This window comes from Electrophorus electricus, chromosome 3 (genome assembly GCF_013358815.1).
Source record: "Electrophorus electricus isolate fEleEle1 chromosome 3, fEleEle1.pri, whole genome shotgun sequence".
NCBI lineage: Eukaryota > Metazoa > Chordata > Actinopteri > Gymnotiformes > Gymnotidae > Electrophorus > Electrophorus electricus.
In genome coordinates this window covers 22,150,598-22,169,766 of record NC_049537.1, presented here as the reverse complement: position 1 = coordinate 22,169,766, position 19,169 = coordinate 22,150,598, and the positions used below count along the sequence as shown (strand labels likewise).

General features: G+C 40.3%; 4 protein-coding genes across 6 annotated transcripts; 3 read left to right on the top strand and 1 right to left on the bottom strand.

Moving 5' to 3' along the window:
• Window positions 1–273: 273 nt before the first annotated feature.
• ttc32 (tetratricopeptide repeat domain 32) lies at window positions 274–1,921 on the top strand. Of its 3 annotated transcripts, none has more exons than XM_026999345.2 (3): window positions 274–424; window positions 657–772; window positions 1,277–1,921. In XM_026999345.2, the coding sequence occupies exons 1-3, from the start codon at window positions 294–296 to the stop codon at window positions 1,465–1,467; spliced, it is 438 nt and encodes a 145-aa protein (XP_026855146.2). In that variant the 5' UTR covers window positions 274–293; the 3' UTR covers window positions 1,468–1,921. The 3 variants fall into 3 exon arrangements, with proteins under 3 accessions (XP_026855146.2, XP_026855138.2, XP_035380394.1); XM_026999337.2 differs by having other exon boundaries at window positions 657–823; XM_035524501.1 differs by lacking the exon at window positions 1,277–1,921 and adding an exon at window positions 1,081–1,268 and having other exon boundaries at window positions 657–783.
• Window positions 1,922–2,587: 666 nt separating this feature from the next.
• On the top strand, window positions 2,588–7,821 carry zpax1 (zona pellucida protein AX 1; the record flags this gene model as incomplete). The annotated part of the gene is given in 21 exon segments (XM_026998845.2): window positions 2,588–2,654; window positions 2,738–2,833; window positions 2,916–3,040; window positions 3,139–3,276; window positions 3,445–3,522; window positions 3,591–3,755; window positions 3,828–3,924; window positions 3,993–4,210; window positions 4,286–4,439; window positions 4,533–4,738; window positions 5,260–5,377; window positions 5,504–5,703; window positions 5,849–5,963; window positions 6,155–6,324; window positions 6,411–6,529; window positions 6,610–6,740; window positions 6,933–6,994; window positions 6,996–7,120; window positions 7,197–7,338; window positions 7,410–7,509; window positions 7,739–7,821. Coding segments are annotated over 21 exon segments (2,709 nt in total), but the record flags the coding sequence as incomplete, so codon positions are not given.
• Window positions 7,822–9,576: 1,755 nt separating this feature from the next.
• Window positions 9,577–10,823, top strand: mixl1 (Mix paired-like homeobox). The gene is made up of 3 exons (XM_026998857.2): window positions 9,577–9,682; window positions 9,769–9,989; window positions 10,152–10,823. Exons 1-3 carry the CDS (start codon window positions 9,577–9,579, stop codon window positions 10,821–10,823), a joined length of 999 nt encoding a protein of 332 aa, XP_026854658.2.
• Window positions 10,824–11,024: 201 nt separating this feature from the next.
• On the bottom strand, window positions 11,025–18,945 carry lin9 (lin-9 DREAM MuvB core complex component). The gene is made up of 15 exons (XM_026999781.2): window positions 18,886–18,945; window positions 16,963–16,995; window positions 16,640–16,731; window positions 15,573–15,677; window positions 15,347–15,477; window positions 15,128–15,253; window positions 14,636–14,793; window positions 13,867–14,000; window positions 13,629–13,754; window positions 13,386–13,487; window positions 13,214–13,294; window positions 12,905–13,030; window positions 12,624–12,806; window positions 12,393–12,490; window positions 11,025–12,000 (listed from the first exon to the last, which is right to left on the bottom strand). Exons 1-15 carry the CDS (start codon window positions 18,914–18,916, stop codon window positions 11,895–11,897), a joined length of 1,632 nt encoding a protein of 543 aa, XP_026855582.2. The 5' UTR covers window positions 18,917–18,945; the 3' UTR covers window positions 11,025–11,894.
• Between the last annotated feature and the right edge of the window lie 224 nt (window positions 18,946–19,169).

The following is a 19,169-nucleotide window of genomic DNA, read 5'->3' as shown; positions in this document are numbered from 1 at the left end:
TGTGACTTACACACGTATACCCTACAACACGGAGTCAAGTATTTTACCTAGAACCACCTTTCCGGGTGGATTAATGAATTAACCAAATCGGACAAACCTTTTATATCAAACTGTCCGTTGAAGTGGTCGTCATATTTGACGGATTCATATCGGGACACGCTGGACTTCTCGACGTTCACATACCGTGTGCACCGAGTTGCGCTCCGGTTCACTAGGCGGCGATAATGTAAAATCATCCCTTAAGCAAATTGCAAAAATGGCACAAAGAAAACATTGATTTGCAACGGGAATAAATGGAGGATCAGAAGCATATAGTGCAGTGCAAAACGATTCTGAATAAGGCTCATGACGAATTTAACAGTAATAATTTTAAACATGCAGAGGAACTGTACACAGAATTCATAAACCTGTGTACCAATTCCAGGTGATAAAGGACTAACATAGTGTAGATAGCTGCTCAAAGACTAAGCCAATAAAATCTAGCTACCTAGTTTAGTTAGCTAGTTGACGGACTTTTATCAGTTTGTTGAAATGTGGTGCCTACTGTAGTGTACAGATATTTATCGATTTAATTGTACACATTATAAGAAAAGGTGACATAAATAAGTCAGCGTAAAGCTGCACTAACGCTAACTACCGTCTACTGTTGCTTCCAGCGCTTGTGACGCTAAAGACCTGGCGGTCGCTTACAATAACCGTGGCCAGGTGAAGTACTTCAGGGTTGACTTCTATGAGGCGATGGACGATTACAGTGCGGCAATAAAGGCAAACGGTCAATTTGAGGTGCCATACTATAACAGAGGGTTAATACGTTATAGACTCGGTATGTGTACGGGTGTACATGAAGTTGTCATAGATAATTGGGTATACAGAAACTAGATTATCTATATGTAATTTACAAATGATCCATTCTTTTTATCCGTGTTAGCATGGGTATCACGTTTGCAATAACCCCCAGGAGATTTTATTAATACTTCCTTGTAATAGGTATGATGCAGATGTTTTATTGATGGGAAGGAAACTAACAAAATTACCACAGCTTTTCACATTTACCTCCCCTCCCCTCCCTTCAAACTGTAGAATCGTTGAAGGAAGTACTGGGCAAATTGGTTCCCTTTGAATAATGGTCAGTCTCTCTTAAAAAAAAAGTAGGTTTAAGATTATTCTTGATCTGGGAAACCCGCTCTTATGGAAATAATAAATAATGTTGTTCATGAGGAAACCAATAAATCACACAGAATTTGGAAATAAGTTATAATTATGGCTTTATTTTCAGGTTTTTTCCAGGATGCTGAGAGTGACTTCAAGATGGCCTTGGACATAAATGCTAATTTTGAAGATGCCAGACAAAGTTTGTCCCAGACGATCCTCGATCGGGAAGAAAAAAATGAAAAGAGGCTATTGATGGCAGCCAGGAGGCTATGTTTCAGTCCAACTTTACTGTGTGACAGGACAGAAATAACTTAATTCTGATTGAATTTAACATTTGTACATTTATCACAACATAAGATTCCTCTTGCAATAAACTTGTATGATCTGTGAATTTATTGTTAGATTGAATCAGGTACTGGCTTGATCAGCTAATTCCCATTGAGTTGAACTTCTCAGTCTGTACTAGTAGCCTGTGGCATTAAGTGTATTGCACAAGAACAAAAATGTGTTGTAGTGCCCCTTAGAGTAAAGTTGTGTTGTAATCAATATTTGATTAATTCCACTTTATTGAAATGCTTTTCACAATTGCATTGATGTAATAAGTGAATCAGTGATTCTTATAAAATAGCATAATTCTTATTTTTATCTCCTTTGTCTCCTTTTCTTTCATGTCGGTTTTATGCTAGCATTTGTACTTTGCTGGCACCTCTATTCATTAACCTTCAACAGGAGTGATCTCTCAAGCAGGATGAGAGTAACCATTCGCCCAGAGACCAACCCCATAGCCTTTGTAGCAGCATTTCAGTATCACAATAAATGAATAAAACATCTGTTGAATGTAGTACTTAAGGTGCAGGACTGAGCACATCTATATGAATCAGCAAAATTAAGAACTCTAGTCAGTCATGAATTGCATATCCCCACGTTGTCCTTACACAGATAATCAACTCATTCCTTAAGTAGTGTTGAAAAGTTGGAGGTGACCCACATAAGGATTGGTTGCATGAAGGTAAACGGACAGAAAATGACAAGAAATGCAAATTAGTATCACCTGTGCAGGATTGGCATATAAATTGTTGGAGAGACTATTTATACTTAGTGCTCCCCACACCTTGCATGTGAGGTGTTTTTTGAGGGTGGTTCACAATATTGGCCACCTAAACAAACATACAGGCCTTTTAGTTATATACTTTTCTACACCTGTAGAAGCCTTTGTAATGTAGCTTTTTCATAAGAGAAACATTTTTAGCACAAACTACGTTACCTTTGAGCAGCTATTTAAGCTATTGGCTGTCCAGAACTAGGCCTTTCTTAAGATGAAAATGTTACTTCTGTATGGGTTTTGGTGAGTAGTAGTTATCCATCTATTTATTTATTTTTATTTATCCCCCCAACTCTTTTAAATATTTGCTAAGGCTCTAATTAACTAACTCTTTCCATTAGTATATCTTGGCTTTTAGTGACTGCTGCTGTGGTCTCAACACAGAAGCCTTTAAACCAAAGTAAGAAACTTTTTTTTAATTTTCCTTGCTTACCAAACTCTAGTCTGAGACTTGAAATTTGACCAAGATATTTTACTTTACAGAAACTGGCTTAAACTTGGAATGTGTTGGAAATGTGATGAGGCTTACCTTGGATAACTCACTCACTTTTGGAAGTGAGCTTCAAGTTGATGCCATGAGTAAGTGGTGTTGGGTATGACCCCAAGCTGTTGATGATCACAAAATATAGAATGGGATGGCATGAGTGTTCCTTATTTTCAGATGGTACACAGGCTGTGCCTTTAACTCCTGAGTTGGCAGCAAAGTGTGGCTATAGCATGCACTCTGATCACTGGGGCAATACTAGGATCTATACATCACTACTGAGTTGCTTTGCTCAGAACCAGGTAAGGTTTGGGCATTCTGACAGTAACAATCCTAGAAACCAATTGGGTGGATATTCTTGCTGCATATTGTGCCACTGCTTTTACTTGGCCTTCCTCAGGGGGACTGTATCTTTAATATTGGACTACGTCTCCGGTTGTATGGTAATCAAGAGTCTGATGTACGTGAGGTGACTCAGACCTGTGAATACAATGAGTGGGCTTCTCGTGAGATTCTCTGTGAACGCAACTTTATGGAGGTAACTTCCCAGCAGTGCTGCCTGGACCTTAAGACCATGTTGCTGAAAACCTTCATGTTATGGTCACTTGTGTTGAGGGCATATTCTCATGATGCTCAAATCAAACACCTTGATCTATTTGAGCCCTATATGAATTCAAGTTGAAGGGTTGTAATTCTGTTTCTATAGGTCTCTGTTTACAGATTGCCCCCTGAGATTGACCATCCAAGACATGAGCTTAAGGGGAACTATTTGGCTAATCCTAAGGTAAAACATTTGTAGACTGCTTAAACCTTGTGGCTTGTGATATTTTGTTCTAAGTCTCTTGGTTGCAGGCCTCTACATCCCTAAACAATGTGTGGAGGATGGTCTTTTACACACCCAAAGAAAAGCCCATGATGTTGGCAGAGGTACAGAATGCAGGGTATGGGGTATCCTCAACTCCCTCACGATTGGTGCTGCGAAGTCCTTACAACATGCCTGAAACATACACTCAGAATGTGAGTAAAGGAATACAGAAGTGTAAATGTCTAGGTACGTCTTGGTACAGCACTTGCTTTCTAACCAAATAGGTGAATGGGGTACAAATGGAGGTCTTCAGAGTGACCACCTACTTCAAGAGGGAGTGGTCTGTAACAATGATTGATACTGCTGCTGCCTGTCCAACTGGTAAGCACTATTGCTCATGATGATTAGATGCAGGTGTGACTGTTCATGACTCCCTTTCACCTTTACAGGTGGACTCCATTTTACTGATGAACAAATAATCTGGTATATTCCCCGGTACATCACCCCACTACTGACGGAGCCATATGAAATCCTTGAACTTCACATGGGCATCAATGGAAAGAGGCTGAATAAAGCACAGATGGATGCTATGGGCTATACCTTATCTGTAACTGATTCTCAAATCATACTTTCTTTGCCTGTGGGTGGCCCAGAGGGCAACTATAAGGTTTGTGGCTGCAATGACTTCTGATTTGTAATCAGAATTCAGGGTCATGATGACTAAACTTGAGCTTCTTTGTAGAGTCATGCCTTGGATTACAAGTACCATACTACCTATAGTATTGAACCCATGCTTGAGCTGCTGTGGAAGGAGGGAAAGTCTGACATCACCAGATACAAAGTCCAGTACCCGATTACCACACCTCTTGAGGCCAGACCACCACAGGTCCTAGACAGTGAGTGCCTGTATCACTTAAATTAGCCAGCAGAAAGACCTTTAAAGTAAACTAGTTGCACCTACTTACCCCCCCAAATCCCCACCACTGCAGATACTGTTGTGGAGTCAGGAGTATTTGATGTATTGCTGGGGAGTTTTCTACACGATGTTGAGCTGATGAACATCACCTTCTCAACTGGTGTGATGACTGTGGCAGAAGCCAATGCTGGGGGCTTCAATGTGAAGCAGCACATGCTTCCTAATGGGTACAAGACTTTCAGCATGCATGTCCCCTTCAATGATCCTGTTGTCCTGAAAGCTGTAAGTATGTAGTCATGTTGGGTTGACTCATTACATTTAAGCTATCTTCCAGATTGCCTGAGTGCAAATTGAGCCATTTCCCAACAATTTGGAGGGGGTGGGGGGCAAGCATGCATCAGTGTTCCCCTTCCCCCACTTGAGGATGGGAACAGCTAGATTATGGTATTAAAAGGTGCAAAAGCACCTTCACCACAGGGGAAGTACTGTACTGATGCAAAATTTAACCTAATGCCAAAATGTTGGAATAACTGCTACTGATTAGTGTTCTGATCACCATGTAAATTGGTGGCTAGTTTTATGTGTTAAGAGCAACACAATTGCTAAACAGCTTTTTTAATATTGAATTCTGCTGTAAGGTGCCATGGTCACAAGTTGCATTAACACTTAAATTCTTGTGGTTGTTCAGTATATTAAAGCTAGTACTAAGTCTCTTGGAAACCATTGCCTTCCTAAGGAAAATCTAACTTGCACTTTAATTGTCCTGGCTGAGACTAATTGGGTGTTGTGCTTCACTATAGCATACCAACCCTGAAACTACTACATACACTCTTCCACTCATCTACGGATTGATGATTTTACCAGAATACGTGCCCTTTCCCCAGCCTGCTCTGGTGGAAGCAACTCTTAAGGATGTCAGTAAGTACGTGTGTATATATGGTGAGAAATCAAGTTTAAGGTTTTCTTGGTTATGTACCTTCCCTAAGACTAGGCTTGTACACAACTGGCTTGATGGATTTAAGTGCATGTGATCTTTCTTGGCAGATCCACCAACTATACGTGGAACATGTGATGAGGAGAACTTCTACATAACTGTTGCGTATGGGAACCAAGGCAAGAATTTGAAGGCAGTGGTGGGCATTCGTGACTTGTCTGCTGACCTCTTTAAAGAGTACAGTGGTAGAGAGAATTCCACCCACATGAGCATGGCTGTGCCTTTCCTGGCACATGATGTTGTGTTTGAGGTACAGTGTACACTTTTCACCTCAGTTACAGGAGTACATGCATCTGGCCTTGTACTTCACTCACTTTAAAAATCAAGTGTTTTTAAAAGTCTGAAATGCAATATGCTCATTTAATACCAAATGCATTGGTTTCTTTGACTTCTAGTCAGCCCATCACTCAGTAGTGAGGGGTCGTCTCAATGTGCAACTTCTGGATACAGTCAACAATTGGCATTTCAAGAACTTCTCCTTGGCTTGCAGTTTTCCTATGACCATGACTGGTATTTGGCTTTTTTGCTCTTTCCTGACCCAATTTTGGTGCAGGAAGCACAAATTTGCATAAACTGAGCAATGCAAGTAGCTGTGAATGAGTTTCATAACTTTGCAGTATCTAATGACCTCTTGTTCACTAATCTGTATAAGCCTTTGAAGGCTTGAGGTGCTCTAAGACTTGCCTGATGGATTTCTCTAGAGTGTTTCTCCAATGGATCAATGACTGCACTTGCAGTGAAGGTAGAGTCTGCATCCAAGATGGTTCCCAGCCAGTTAACACTGAAGGATCCCTCATGTAAACCCACTTTCAGCAATGACCGCTTTGCCTACTTTTCCTTTGATGCAAGCAGCTGTGGAACAACTAGAATGGTATATTTTCACTACAGTGCACAATCTCCCATGAATTCCTCCACTCCTGGTGTGAAGCATTAACTCACTGCATATCCATCTTCCAGTTCAATGATGGCTTCATGATATATGAGAATGAAATCTCAGTGGGTGGTACGAAAGGTGATGCCCATCAAGGAGCTGCAAAGGATAGTCCTGTGACAATCCCTTTGACGACAGAATATCGGTATGTAGGATCAGAACATGCCACATGCATGCTACTCCCCCCCCCCCCCTGCATCTTGATTAACATGTCTTAAATGTTAGTGTGACAGTCTCCTGCTACTACATGCTGAACGACACCCAGACGGTAACATTCATCACTAAACGGCAGGAAAATGAGCCTTTTGCTGAAACGGGTGTGGGAGAACTGCAAGTCAAAATGAGGCTTGCTAAGGGTATGTTCCTTCATACAAGCCTTGTTGTGTAAACACCAACACTCTCAACTCGTGTTTGAATGCCTCTCCATGGGACTTGCTTTGTGCTGACTGTTTTTGCCATGACCTGTTGACTTGCTCCAGTGTAATTGAAGCCCACTGGTGTTCAAACGGTATGCATCTGAAATGCCTTTTTCTTCCCTCATTTAACAGATAGCTCTTATGCTGCATTCTATATGGAGGAGGACTACCCAGTAGAGCAGTATTTAAGACAAACCTCTCTATTTTGAGGTGGCACTGCTTAAATCCACTGACCCTCGACTAAAGCTGGTCCTGGAGAATTGTTGGGCTACTGTCAATGATGGTGTCTCTACTCTGAGCTGGGACCTCATTGTTGATGGGTAATATTACTTTATTTAATAATACTTTATTATTAATATATTTTTGTAAGTCAGTGCTTCTGTGTCCTCTGAATAGCTGTGAGAATCTTGATGACCATTATGAAACCATCTTCCACCGTGTTGCCCTTGATGACCGGGTTCAGTATCCTACACACCTGAAACGCTTTGAAGTAAAGATGTTTGCATTTGTCAGAGACAATGTGGTCCTCAGAGATCAGGTAGCTTGCTTGCTTATTTATTGGCAAGTTGGTTTGTGTGGACTACTGTCAAGCTTGGCATTCTCTTTCAGGTGTTTGTCCACTGTGAAGCTGTGATCTGTGACATTAACCAGACGGATGCAATCTGTAAGAGGAATTGTCCTTTCCCATTGGCCAGGGACAGCAAGAGAGGTAAACTTGTCCTGTCACAGCCCTATGTAGCTTAAATATGAAGCACCTCCATGGAAAAGGCTAGCATCTCAAAGGGTGATGCAATGAACACTAAAGCATGGATATCAAACCTTGTAGCTTGTTCCTTTTAAAACTAACTTTTACTCAATCTGTGAAAGTATCCAACAAGGAATTTGGGGGTGGGGGCAGCCATCAGGACTGGTGGTTTATAATTGACATTATTTTACAGTGCACAGAAGCATGGTGGCAGCACATCGCAGAAGGCAGGTTTCCTCTGGAAAGATCTTGCTCTCCAGCTTTACTCACTTTTAAATAAAGTGTTCTCAAAGCAGTAGTACTGTTTTTTGCCTCTGATTTTTGTGCATGAAGCCTTCTGGTCTGTTCCTGATCTAACTTATTGGCAAGGGTTCTTGGCTGGCTGATCCAGTCACAATTGATTCCCACTTCCTTGGTCAGCTACTCAGTTTGAGGGGCAGTAAGTGTAGTCAACATGGTACTTTTTTAATTCTTTGCCATAATAAGCAGTGACCCTTTGGACAAGGGGGGAGAAAGATGGTTGACCTTAACCCTTTGTGGGGTTTCTCCTTAACTGGACAGGACTAGGAACACTATCCATATTCAAAGCATGTGCAATTTTTTTTTTTTAAATATATATAAATGGTGCCCTTTCAAACATGAAGCGTAAGCAGGGAATTGGATGGTTTAGGAAGATGAGTAATGCTATCCTTAATTGATGCTGACAAAGGTGACCTTGAATAAGGGCCACCTACATCTAGAAAATGCCTAACATCCACAGTTCAGCCTTCCAGGCAAAGAATACTGAGATGGTACACTAAAGCTTGTATGTGTGGGGGAAAAGAGTTCAGAGAGGAACAAATCATATGATCCTGTGTATACACAAATCCACTTGTATTTTTGCAGTGTTTGACCTACATCCATTTTTCATATTCACTGGGTGCAAACCAGTGAGGATTTCAGAACAAAGAATTCACATCCCTCTAGTCAACTGCCATCACTAGTTGCTAGTATTTTGTGGTCAAAGCTTTGGCTAATCCCTCTGTCTGAGGGGTTCATTCTGAAGGTGTGAGAACTGTCTGAGGAATGATTGCCACACTGATGATGGCTGGTCATTACCTGCTCCAGGTATTTGTATAGAGTGACTGGAAACTACTTTTTGATTTAAGTGTTTTTGAATGAGTGTGTGATTAAGTCTACTTGGACAACCTAAAAATACTACATAAAGGGGGCAACTCAATGATCAGTACTGAGTACAGATAGAATATCTGCATGAATGTTCAGTGAATCTGCTTCATATCACCAACATTCCAGCCTGTTATCAAGACAGTCCTGATGCCATCAAAAGATCCCACCACTATAGGATTTGTAATGTGCTACCACTCAAGATGAAATTAGAGGTGTCAAGGAAGAGCTGTACCACCTAGAGAATTAGTCCTGCACTGTGTATTGAACATGTTTCATGTTTAGCAGAGGCAATTAAAGCTGACAGGAAACTGGACACTTAAAAAAAAAAACTTTCAAGTGAAAGTTCATTTTCAGCCAGTTAAGACAGATGTAGTTCATAATTTTTGAAGAAAGGTTTACTTAAAATGTTTTCACCATAAGAGTTTTGAAATAGCTGTCAGTAAACGTTACTATGGGTTATGAGGGCTATTCTGTGCCTATAGGTGCTATGCTGTCAATTGATTTAGGATGTGGGGTTATCTCCCTTTATCTCAACAAAAGATGTAAATGTTTTTTCAAGTGATGTGTATTCAGGGAGGCGATTCCATTAGTCACATAAAAAAAAAACCTATATACACGCCACTGGTCGATGCCACACTCACACCTACAAATCGTCAGCCAGACAGAACTATGTTGTGCGCGGGCTGCCGGCGTGGTGATAGCCATTGTTTATCACACTTCCGAGCATACTTTGATCACCTCAAAGAAAAGGCTGGGCGGACTTGTATATTTGGCTTTAGCACACACACACACACACACACACACACATATATATATATATATATTCGCCCATTCACAATGGACCACGGATAAGCGCAGACTGCCATGTCGACTGTGCACGGCAAAATCATGACTGGGAACTATACTCAGTCTCAATTTCAAGAATTTTCAGCAAGTAACCTTGAGAGGACCACCAACATTCAACTGACAGGTTAGTAACTGCGTCCGATGTTCATATTTTGTTGTCTTGACGTTAATGTTAAACTATTTCAACTTATGGTCACCCTTTCTCCTCAGACTACAGTCCGCATGACCAACCAAGGTTCCTAAACTCCACCAAGCCAATTGTACCAAGAGTGGACAGCATAGCTTTGTTGACGCATCGCAGAAAGAGAACTAACTTCACGCAACAGCAGATCGAAGTCCTGGAAAAAATATATACGGACACCAAATATCCTGATATTTACTTAAGAGAGAGACTGGAAGCATTGACTGGTTTACCAGAATCTAGAATTCAGGTAAGAGCTTATATGCTTGCAATATAAGATAAGCTTATATGCTTGCAATTTAGTTTTCCGTACCACCTGATACGTACGTGCATAAAAAAATAGCTAATTCCATACTGGTACAGATATGTGTCATGATGTACGATACATTGACAGTATTTTCTTATGTGAAAGGTATGGTTTCAGAACCGACGCGCAAAGTCACGGCGCCAAGTAGGAACGCAAATTCCCGTGAAGTCCAAAGGCAACTGTCACATCAATAAAGCATCCACTGCGTCGTTTTCCCTACGACAAAATCAGGGAGGTCATGAGATGCAACTGACGCCCGTCTTCTCACGGGGGGACAGTTTCAACAAACCGCTCATCACCACTGGCGACCAGTCGTACTGCAAGGCGGCTGACTGCAGCTACGGCTCCACCGTATCATGCATGTTGAGTACGCCGGCAGAGGACAGTGTTACTACGGATCAGGTGAAGAGAGACCACCCGGCTGCCGTGGCGCCTAGTAACGTTTACCACTACCAAAGAGGAAGCGGGAAGATTTCCTTTCAAAACAAAACAGAATCTACAACTAAACACATGCTGGTGGACTATGACAATTTCCCTCCTAACAGAACCATCGGCCCGGACATGAAAGTTGTTATTCCTCCGATGCCAGCACTGAATACATTCAACAGGTTGTCACCAAAACAAGTCACCTGTCCCGTCCAACACATGCAAGTCAAAGTCCAACATGGCAGTTTGGGCCACTTTTCACCGATTCGTGGTAGTGAAGCAGGAGAGTTTTCCGATTCTGACTCTGACTGGGAAAAAGAAGCCATGTCGGGGTTTAATGGCTTTTTATAGGAGGTTCAAGTTAATATTTGGACTGTGCCCCAGTGAGTGATTGGCAATGTTAAAAAAAATAAAGTTTGAGATTTGTAATCATGTAATCAATTATTTATGTAAATAATTGCACTATAATCACTGCTGGAAAATTATTTATATATATAAAATATTTTTCACTGTACATGAAGTGTTTGCATTGCTACAAAAACACAGGAAAACTCTTGCATTTGATATTTAATAGAAATTAACAAAATGTATATACATTTGCTGTTTACAGTTACCAGTTAAATTAAAACTGGTGCAATTACCTAAAAGCAAAATCCATAAACACATAAATGAATATACACTGGTGATGTATTGGCAAACATTCTTCAGATGTGGTTATCCAACAGTCGAGAGTGAACAGTCTGATGGGTGCCATCCACACAACCGTTTACTACTCTATCCTTTGACCTTTATAAATCAAAGTATTTCTTTACAAAAATACTTAAAAGTAGTTAGAAAATTCTACACTGCCACATATGGCCAAAGCATCAATAACGCAAGTAAACTGTACAGTTATATACAATATACATTTTCAAAATTGACAACACCTGTAAGGGACACTCCAAACTGTACAAGTTTCAACTCAAATTCCCGTTTTCAGCTTCAACAGAAGAAATAAATAACCGAACCTGGGAAGAGTAATTTGGCAATAGGAACCAGCCATAATAATAAAGACACATCCATAATGGTAAGATTAACCTAGACGAATGTGCTTAAAAACTGCAGCCAGAATTCAACACGCTGACTGATAAATAAACTGGTTAGTTTTTAATTCACAAAGTAGAAATAATGTACTTTGAAATAATGGCTGGGCCACTGTTCTAGCATGTCTGCCTACTCGTACATTTTGTTCAAGACAGCTTAGACAAAATGGCTCCGAGCCTTGCTCTGCTGTAGGGTTCAGTTTTAGTCAACATTTTTAGTGAACATTTAAATTTACTTCCAGAAACACAAGAGAATATACACACAAAAAGCTTGCTGTGGGAGGGAAGCTGGCTTTGAGTCCGTGTTTGGGAAAAGGGTTTTAAATGGTATCCACATCAGTCACGTTCTGTTCGTGTTGTTGGCAGAGAAAGCATGGAGGTTTCCGAGCTGACTCAGGCCACTCTGGATGTGTGCTACATGGATCTCCACATTGTCCTGGAAACAACTGTGGGTAAAGCATCAAAACACAAAAGGAGCCCATCTTGAATGCAGTTTACATCAAAACGCATTAACTGTATGAGTTCATCCGTTTCTCATCAGCATGTGCCAAACCTCTCTCACAACAACTGGCTTACAGGCAGGAAAAAAACAAAAACAAAACATTTCTAACCATTAGCAAGATGGGAACTATTCACATTGGCCACACTGGGACATTTACCATAAGACGGGTATTTTTTAAGTTTGTTTTTTTTTTTTGTAAATTTGCAGGCAATCTATATTCATGAATGAGGAAACATTTAACCGCAGCACTATTTGTTGTAAATATTGCATTAAAGGTACCAGTAGGTTTAATGAATGAGACCCAAAAACAAATGCCAAAGTGAAAACGTGCCTTACCTTAGGTTCGAACTGTCTATTGAACTCTTTATGTCATTCAGAGAGTCAGTCAGTGATTTAAATTCAAATGAATTCAGGTCACCTCCTTCTGCCAAGCACTGTACCAAAAAAATTGAAACCCCAAAAGGGAAAGAATGAAAATGATGTATTTCAATGTTTGTCCTTCATTCAACCAAAGCATGGAAGCCTCCAGGTTGGCTCTCTATAAGAGGTTGTGTTTCTGTCTCTCACCCTGATCTGCAACAGGAGAGCAGTGAGGCGAGAGATGAGCTGGGTGAGGCCCGGGTTCTGGACGCGCTGCTCCCCATCGGGCAGTGCATTGGACACCCTCACCACATCCTGGGCTTCATCATCACATCGCCGCCGCAGCTCACTGGGCTGGTCGGCAGGCTGCATGCCTTGATCCGGGGCCAGCTGCACAAGCAAATGAATTGCAACACAAAAGTATTTAGTAAGAGACGCATCCTTCAGAGTGCATTAACACACACGCCCACACATCCCCACCCAACTACCTCATAGCAGAACTGCTGGACCTCATGCAGGACTTTGTTCAGGTCTTTATTGAGCTGTTCCAGGTCCAGTACAGTGGTAGCATACCTCCTTTGAAAGTCCAGCCCAATCTGCACAGAGTAGGACTTCTGCAACAGAATAAGAATTAAGATACACTAAAACATAGGGGTTGGACAATTACACTAATACACTAGTTAAACTCCCACAAAGACGCATAGGGGCCATGAATAGGTGCAATTTGTGGAACCCCATTCTAAAATTCTGTCTCAGGAATAAACATGACAAATGTGCAATGCAGTTCAAAATCATACCAGTTTTTCAGCTTCAGTGTTCATCTCCTTTAAATGCTTTATGTGTTCTTTTTTAATCATGAGGATTTTGGATAACCGTGTCTGAGAGGAACAAGGGGAATACATCAGTGGCCTTTCTGAAGAACATCCATAAGGAAAAAATATTATTATGAAAGGTGTGCGAGATACTTACCACCTGCACAAGAAATTTGACAGGGAATCCTCCCAGCGTCTCCCCCTCACTTCCAGTTAGTTTACTCCTCCAGGGTGACTGACTGAACAGGGGATCGCTGTCCTGAAGACACATTTGAGGACAAAAACATGTCCTGTACCTCTCTACAGATTCAGCATTTCTAATGCGATTCAAAGGTGCAGAAGGATTCAAGACATTTGTATGTAGGTTCATAAGCTAAATAGATATGTCTTTCCTCAATACCATTAAGATGGGCTGGCCTGAACCTGGATATGACCCACGTGGAGGTGTCAGAAAGTTCTGGAAGCGAGATGGGCGCTGTTTCTGAGCAAAAGCAGATATTGGCATTGTCTCAGGAGGCTCATTACTCTGTGAACAGCCAAAGAAAGAATTTGCATGAAGATAAAGAACACATTGACTTAAAATGTTCATATTTTGAGGAAATCTGTTCTGTGAAAACAGTGGCTGATATAAAGCTTACAAGCACTTCATAGTCTGGCACTGTATGTGTGCCAAGTCCATTTCTGTCAAAGGTCACACGATATGTTGCTGCACTTGTATCTACTGCATCAATCTGTCCAGTAAACAGGCCATCATGGAGTCCCCTCAGACGAGCTAGAATAAAAAAAATATCGGTTTAAATGCCATTTATCAAAGAGTTTGGGCATAATACACCGTATTAACTGTTACTGCAATGTTAACCTCTGGAATCCAGGAACACATTTGTGCTAGAGGGGCAGTGTTGATGCTAGTGGTCAGGGGTACTTCCTTCTAAATAGGTGGACTCATTTATCATCATTTCATGAAAGAAATTCTCATTCATCTTTGACACAGCATATCACTCACAAAACAGATCTTCAACAATACCTGAATAAAGCAAGGTTTATAAGAAACATGCAAAATGATTAAATATTGCAATGAAAGAATTTGGGAGAGTGGAGGTCCTCTGCTATATCTAACTGAATTTAAATTGCTTGCGGTGCCACAGGTTTGCGAAACGGTTTTTATTTTGGATTTTTAAGATCAAATTTCTTAAGTGTTGTTATGGGATCCCCAGAAGACTCTGATGAACAAGAAAAGAAAAGAAAAAAACAACAAAAACCACACACACTTCATATTGTACTGATCTCATCTTAGTTTTAAGTCATTGACCCTGGCATGTCTTTCCACAAAGACAAATCACAAAAGCCTGTTGGGTAAATGCTGCCCATCCATGTTACTCTTTCTCCCAATAAACACTGCAAGCTCACCAGTGACTTTGGTGCCAATAACAAGTGGCAAAGGAATCTCATCTGGAAGGTCTTTGCAAAGTGACACGTCTGTGATCTTCCTTTGCTGGAGCAGACGCATCTTCTGCCTCTTCTGCTTAAGTGCTGTTCGTTCCTCGGCAAAGAATGCGGAGGAACACCTGAAAAACAACAGAGTGCTCTTCTTCAATGCAGCTCTCCAGATGTAACCCTAACCACAGCTAGTAACCGGGCCTGTGTGATCATTATTACTGTCATGTCATCATATGGCTAATTCAGTAATACAGAAAGGCATTTCTTACAGTAGTATTGCACAACCCAGACCTCAGGACTCACCAGTCCACATCCACAATCCTTTAAGAGCACTGAACAGCTGGTATAGCTGTACTGAGAGCTAGGTTAGAGCACAACATGTAGACATGTGGCCCCTGAGAAATGGGTTGAAAAAGACAGCCTTAAAGCACATTTGATATAGTCAGCAAAGCTTTGCTAAACCTCCTGGGTTTGCCCATTAGACGTCGGATAGTCCCCCATTCCACTCTGGTTAGCTTTCTCGTTTTTAGGTTAGGAAAAGATTCCTTCAGGCATAAACAGAAGTCATTGTCTCCTTCAAATAAGGGCCTAAGAGGAAAGAGATATTTTGGTTTAGGCACATCCAAATTTCCCTACTAACAAAGTTAGTAATATAATAGTCATTTATGCAAGCTTTCTTACCTGTCAATATTAGAATAGAACCACTCATAAATGCACCACTTGTGAGCTTTAGGTAATTTGAGCAGGTTTCGTAATCTTAGTCCAATCTTCTGTGAGGCTCTTTTATCTGGTGTTGTGACGTTTGCAAGTTTCTGCACCAGGGGGAAACTAAAATCAATTTCTGCATAAACTGCTACATTCCATATTTAACCAGACTCTGTGTTGTCCAAGTAAGTGTCACCCTAACCTGAGGCATGGTGGTGACTCTCTGACTTCTCCTTGGGGATCTGGAGGAGAGTGACCGCTCTTCCTCCTCAGAGGAAAAACGACTTCTCTTTGAGCTTCTTGTGGGCTGGAGATTCAACCAAAATGAGAGGAAAAAAGAAAAAAAACCCAACAAAGTCAACACAATCACAATGATGTTAGAAATGCATGTGCACTCCTGAATATACTACACATCAACCAACCTATAATAATCAAATGAAAATTGGGGGGGGGGGGGGGGAGAAGCATCAGTAATGCATATTCTTTCAACACAAAGAATTTTAAATAAAATTCAGGAAATATAACTGTGTGTGTGTGTGTGTGTCCTAAGTAAAAATATCTTGAAGTCCAGATCTGAAGAAAATCTGGACAGTCTTTGAACTGTGATCGAATAGTATATATGAAAACTCATGCCGGCATTGTCCTTAAAAAAAGCTGTTTACACTGTGATCTGGAACTCCCGCACAGTCCTCAACAGGCAAGCTTTTCTATGTTTAACATCTGTCAAACTTTTAATCCATTTCAATTGTGACAAAGGACTTTATTGTAAAGATTTTTTTCAACTCTAACTTTGGTTATCAATCATCATGTAAAATACCAGACATTGGGATATAAATATTCACAGTCATTTTAACAGCTTCCTTTGACAATTTTCTTGAATTTTGGGATAAAATAGGACCAATTTCCTACTCTGACACCTTTGATAAATGTGTCCAACCAACATTTTAGGCCCATTCAGGCAAAATTCTGGATGATTCTAAAGACTTCACAAATTTTCTCCCAGCCTTGCAACAACTCCTCAACCCATGGTGTAACAGCTGCTGCTTATGACATGCCTATTACACCTGCCAAACAGGAATAAACATGTCTGTAAGGCTAACATGGAGCACAACGTAGCAATCCAACATATTCAACAGAAGAACGCTGTGTACGGTTACAGAGTTTCAGCACAAAGTGTTCTGAAAGAAAGAAAAACAATTTAGGCTTCTAAAATAATATATCAAATATCATAAATAGTACTTCATAAATAGGTAACAAAGAGACTCTGACCGTTTCCATAGATGTATAGCTGCTCCTTCCTCTGGTGTTCTGAGATTTCGATAGGTTGTTTTTCTCATTTAAAGTGTTCGACAAACTTCCTTCTGTAAACAGAAAGGTAATATCTTCATGTGACTTATGTCAGCATGTCAAAATACCGCAATTTCACCAAGATACCAAGTCCAAAGGAAAAACTAAACAAAATGTCCTCAAATTCAGAATATTTGGAAGTTTTACAACAACAATGATGAATGAAGTCTGGAAGCTAATTCTGAGTCTGGTTTGAAAGCTTGCAATTCAAAGAGAAGCATAACATGAATTAATTTTAGGCCTACCTCTCAGACTGACCAGAGCTTTAGCTGAAGAGCCTGAAAATGAATGAACAGTAGCAGTGATATGTCTGTAGAGGATTACACAATAATAAACATGAGCATTACAAGACTGTATAAGAACAAAACATGCAAGCTCCAGTTCTGCATGTCATTTTTACACAACAGATGTGCATTTAGATTTTCTGCTTTGCAAACATAATGGAATATATAAAACTCATTTTTTAAAAGTTCAGATTCTGTGGGTTTAATAATTAAATATCTGCATTAATTTACTTGAGACACCTAGTTGCAGGATCAAGACTCTTTTGAAACCAACAAAAACTGCAGCTCACAATGAACTTTTCCTATAGTACGAAACACAGCCTGTGAGAGACCATCAAAGATTTCAAGTCTGAGACTACATCAAAGCCACAGGTCTCTGTCAGTGTAGCACAATAACTAATAAACTTCGACTCTGAATTTGACTGTTTATACGTTATTCAAGTTAATCAACAAGATAGTTCCTCACTCACAGGCATATGGCCATGTACTGAGAAGTGGTATTGTAAATCACTGAAAAGAGAAAGGCCTGACTTAAATTTTGAACATGTGCTATAAAATCATAAATATCCGTGTCCACCTTTAACTGTAAACTGTTTTAAATCACCAATATTAATGACAAGTGGGGCTTATTTGTAATTCAAACTACTGAAAAACAAGTGTTCAACTCAATTAATCGAAATCCATCTTGTAGACAAACTTTAGAGACATTATTATGTTACATTCTAAGTTATCCACGCCATTACTGCAGGTGTACCCAACCCTGCTCCTAACCGCAGGATTCAGTTACAATCTTAATCAAACTCACGTCGTCTACCCAAACAAAAACTACCTCTGAGTACGTAAACACAATAATAGGACCCAAATTCTGCAGGCAGCGAATTTGCAGGATGGTGGTTATACACTACTGATTTAAATCTTTCAGAATGACAATACATGGTTCCGTCAACTGCAGCTAGCTAAATTACTGAGCTAACCTACTCTTTAAATATTCTGGATCAGTTAGAAACCAGCACATAATTTTCCATCAATAAGTCAAAAAAAAAATTCTAGCCAGTTAAGGTGCAGGCAAGTTAACGGTTTGCACTCCTTTCAAGTAAAAACACAATATCACATTTCCAGCTCACATCAAGGATTAAAACTAGTAGTTCGAGGTTGCAATAAGACGAACCAGCTAGCTAGCCATTTTGCGTGTTTACTAAATGTACATGGGCTGAGTATGTCAAAGTAACAACAAAGGGAATAAATTGCACCACATTTCAGTGAATGACAGCAATCTCGGGTAGCTAGCTAACTAATCTACTGCCTTTAGATCGACTCCAAGTATTTAGCTAGCATGCTAGCTAGCTGATTGTTATTGTAGAACCTGACAAAATGGTCTTACGACACTAGCTAGCTGTGACGGCGGCTAACAAGAAAAACAAACCAGCAGCTGTCATCGATACGGACCACTGATATGTTGAGACAGCTAGGGTCACCAATTTAAACGTCGTAAATTAAACACGGAGGTCTTTACTTTTAGCTATTACTACTGTGTATAACTAATTACAGTTTAACAGATAAACCCGTTACACAAACCGTTAGCGACGCGGCAAAAAACGAAGTCTACCTAGCTAAACAACCTTATTTATAGTAGCCAGCTAGCTAGCTTGAAGGCTCCTGAACGATAGCTAGCTAGCTAGCTGACTGACTAGCTAGCTAGTTAGCTTCACAGCTAACAGTGCAATTAAGTTAGCGTCTAAAAACGTAATTACCATAACCGAAAATCATTTATGTCAAACTCACTGTAACTAACATCGCACAAATAACAATTTCTAAACCTAGCCATGACAACTGGACTAGAGTTTTAACTGTTTGGGTCCAAGCCGAGTTAGTTTTATTACTCACTCTCATCTAACAGCTGCTCAAGCTCCGCCATCTTGAATTAGCCGCGCCGGTTTTTCAAAGACCGAATGACACAAAGCATTCTGGGACACAGATACACAGAGAGGGCTGTTTAAAAAGCGATAGTGTAGGTAAGCTTATTACGTGTTATTTATTATACAATAATTCGAGATAAAATAGATTCAGTTGGTCTTAGCTTGCCACCTGCCTTATACACGAGCAAAAGTTGCTCAAAGTAGTTGTAATTTAAAGAGTCATTTATTCATAATAAACGGGTTGCTTTTTTT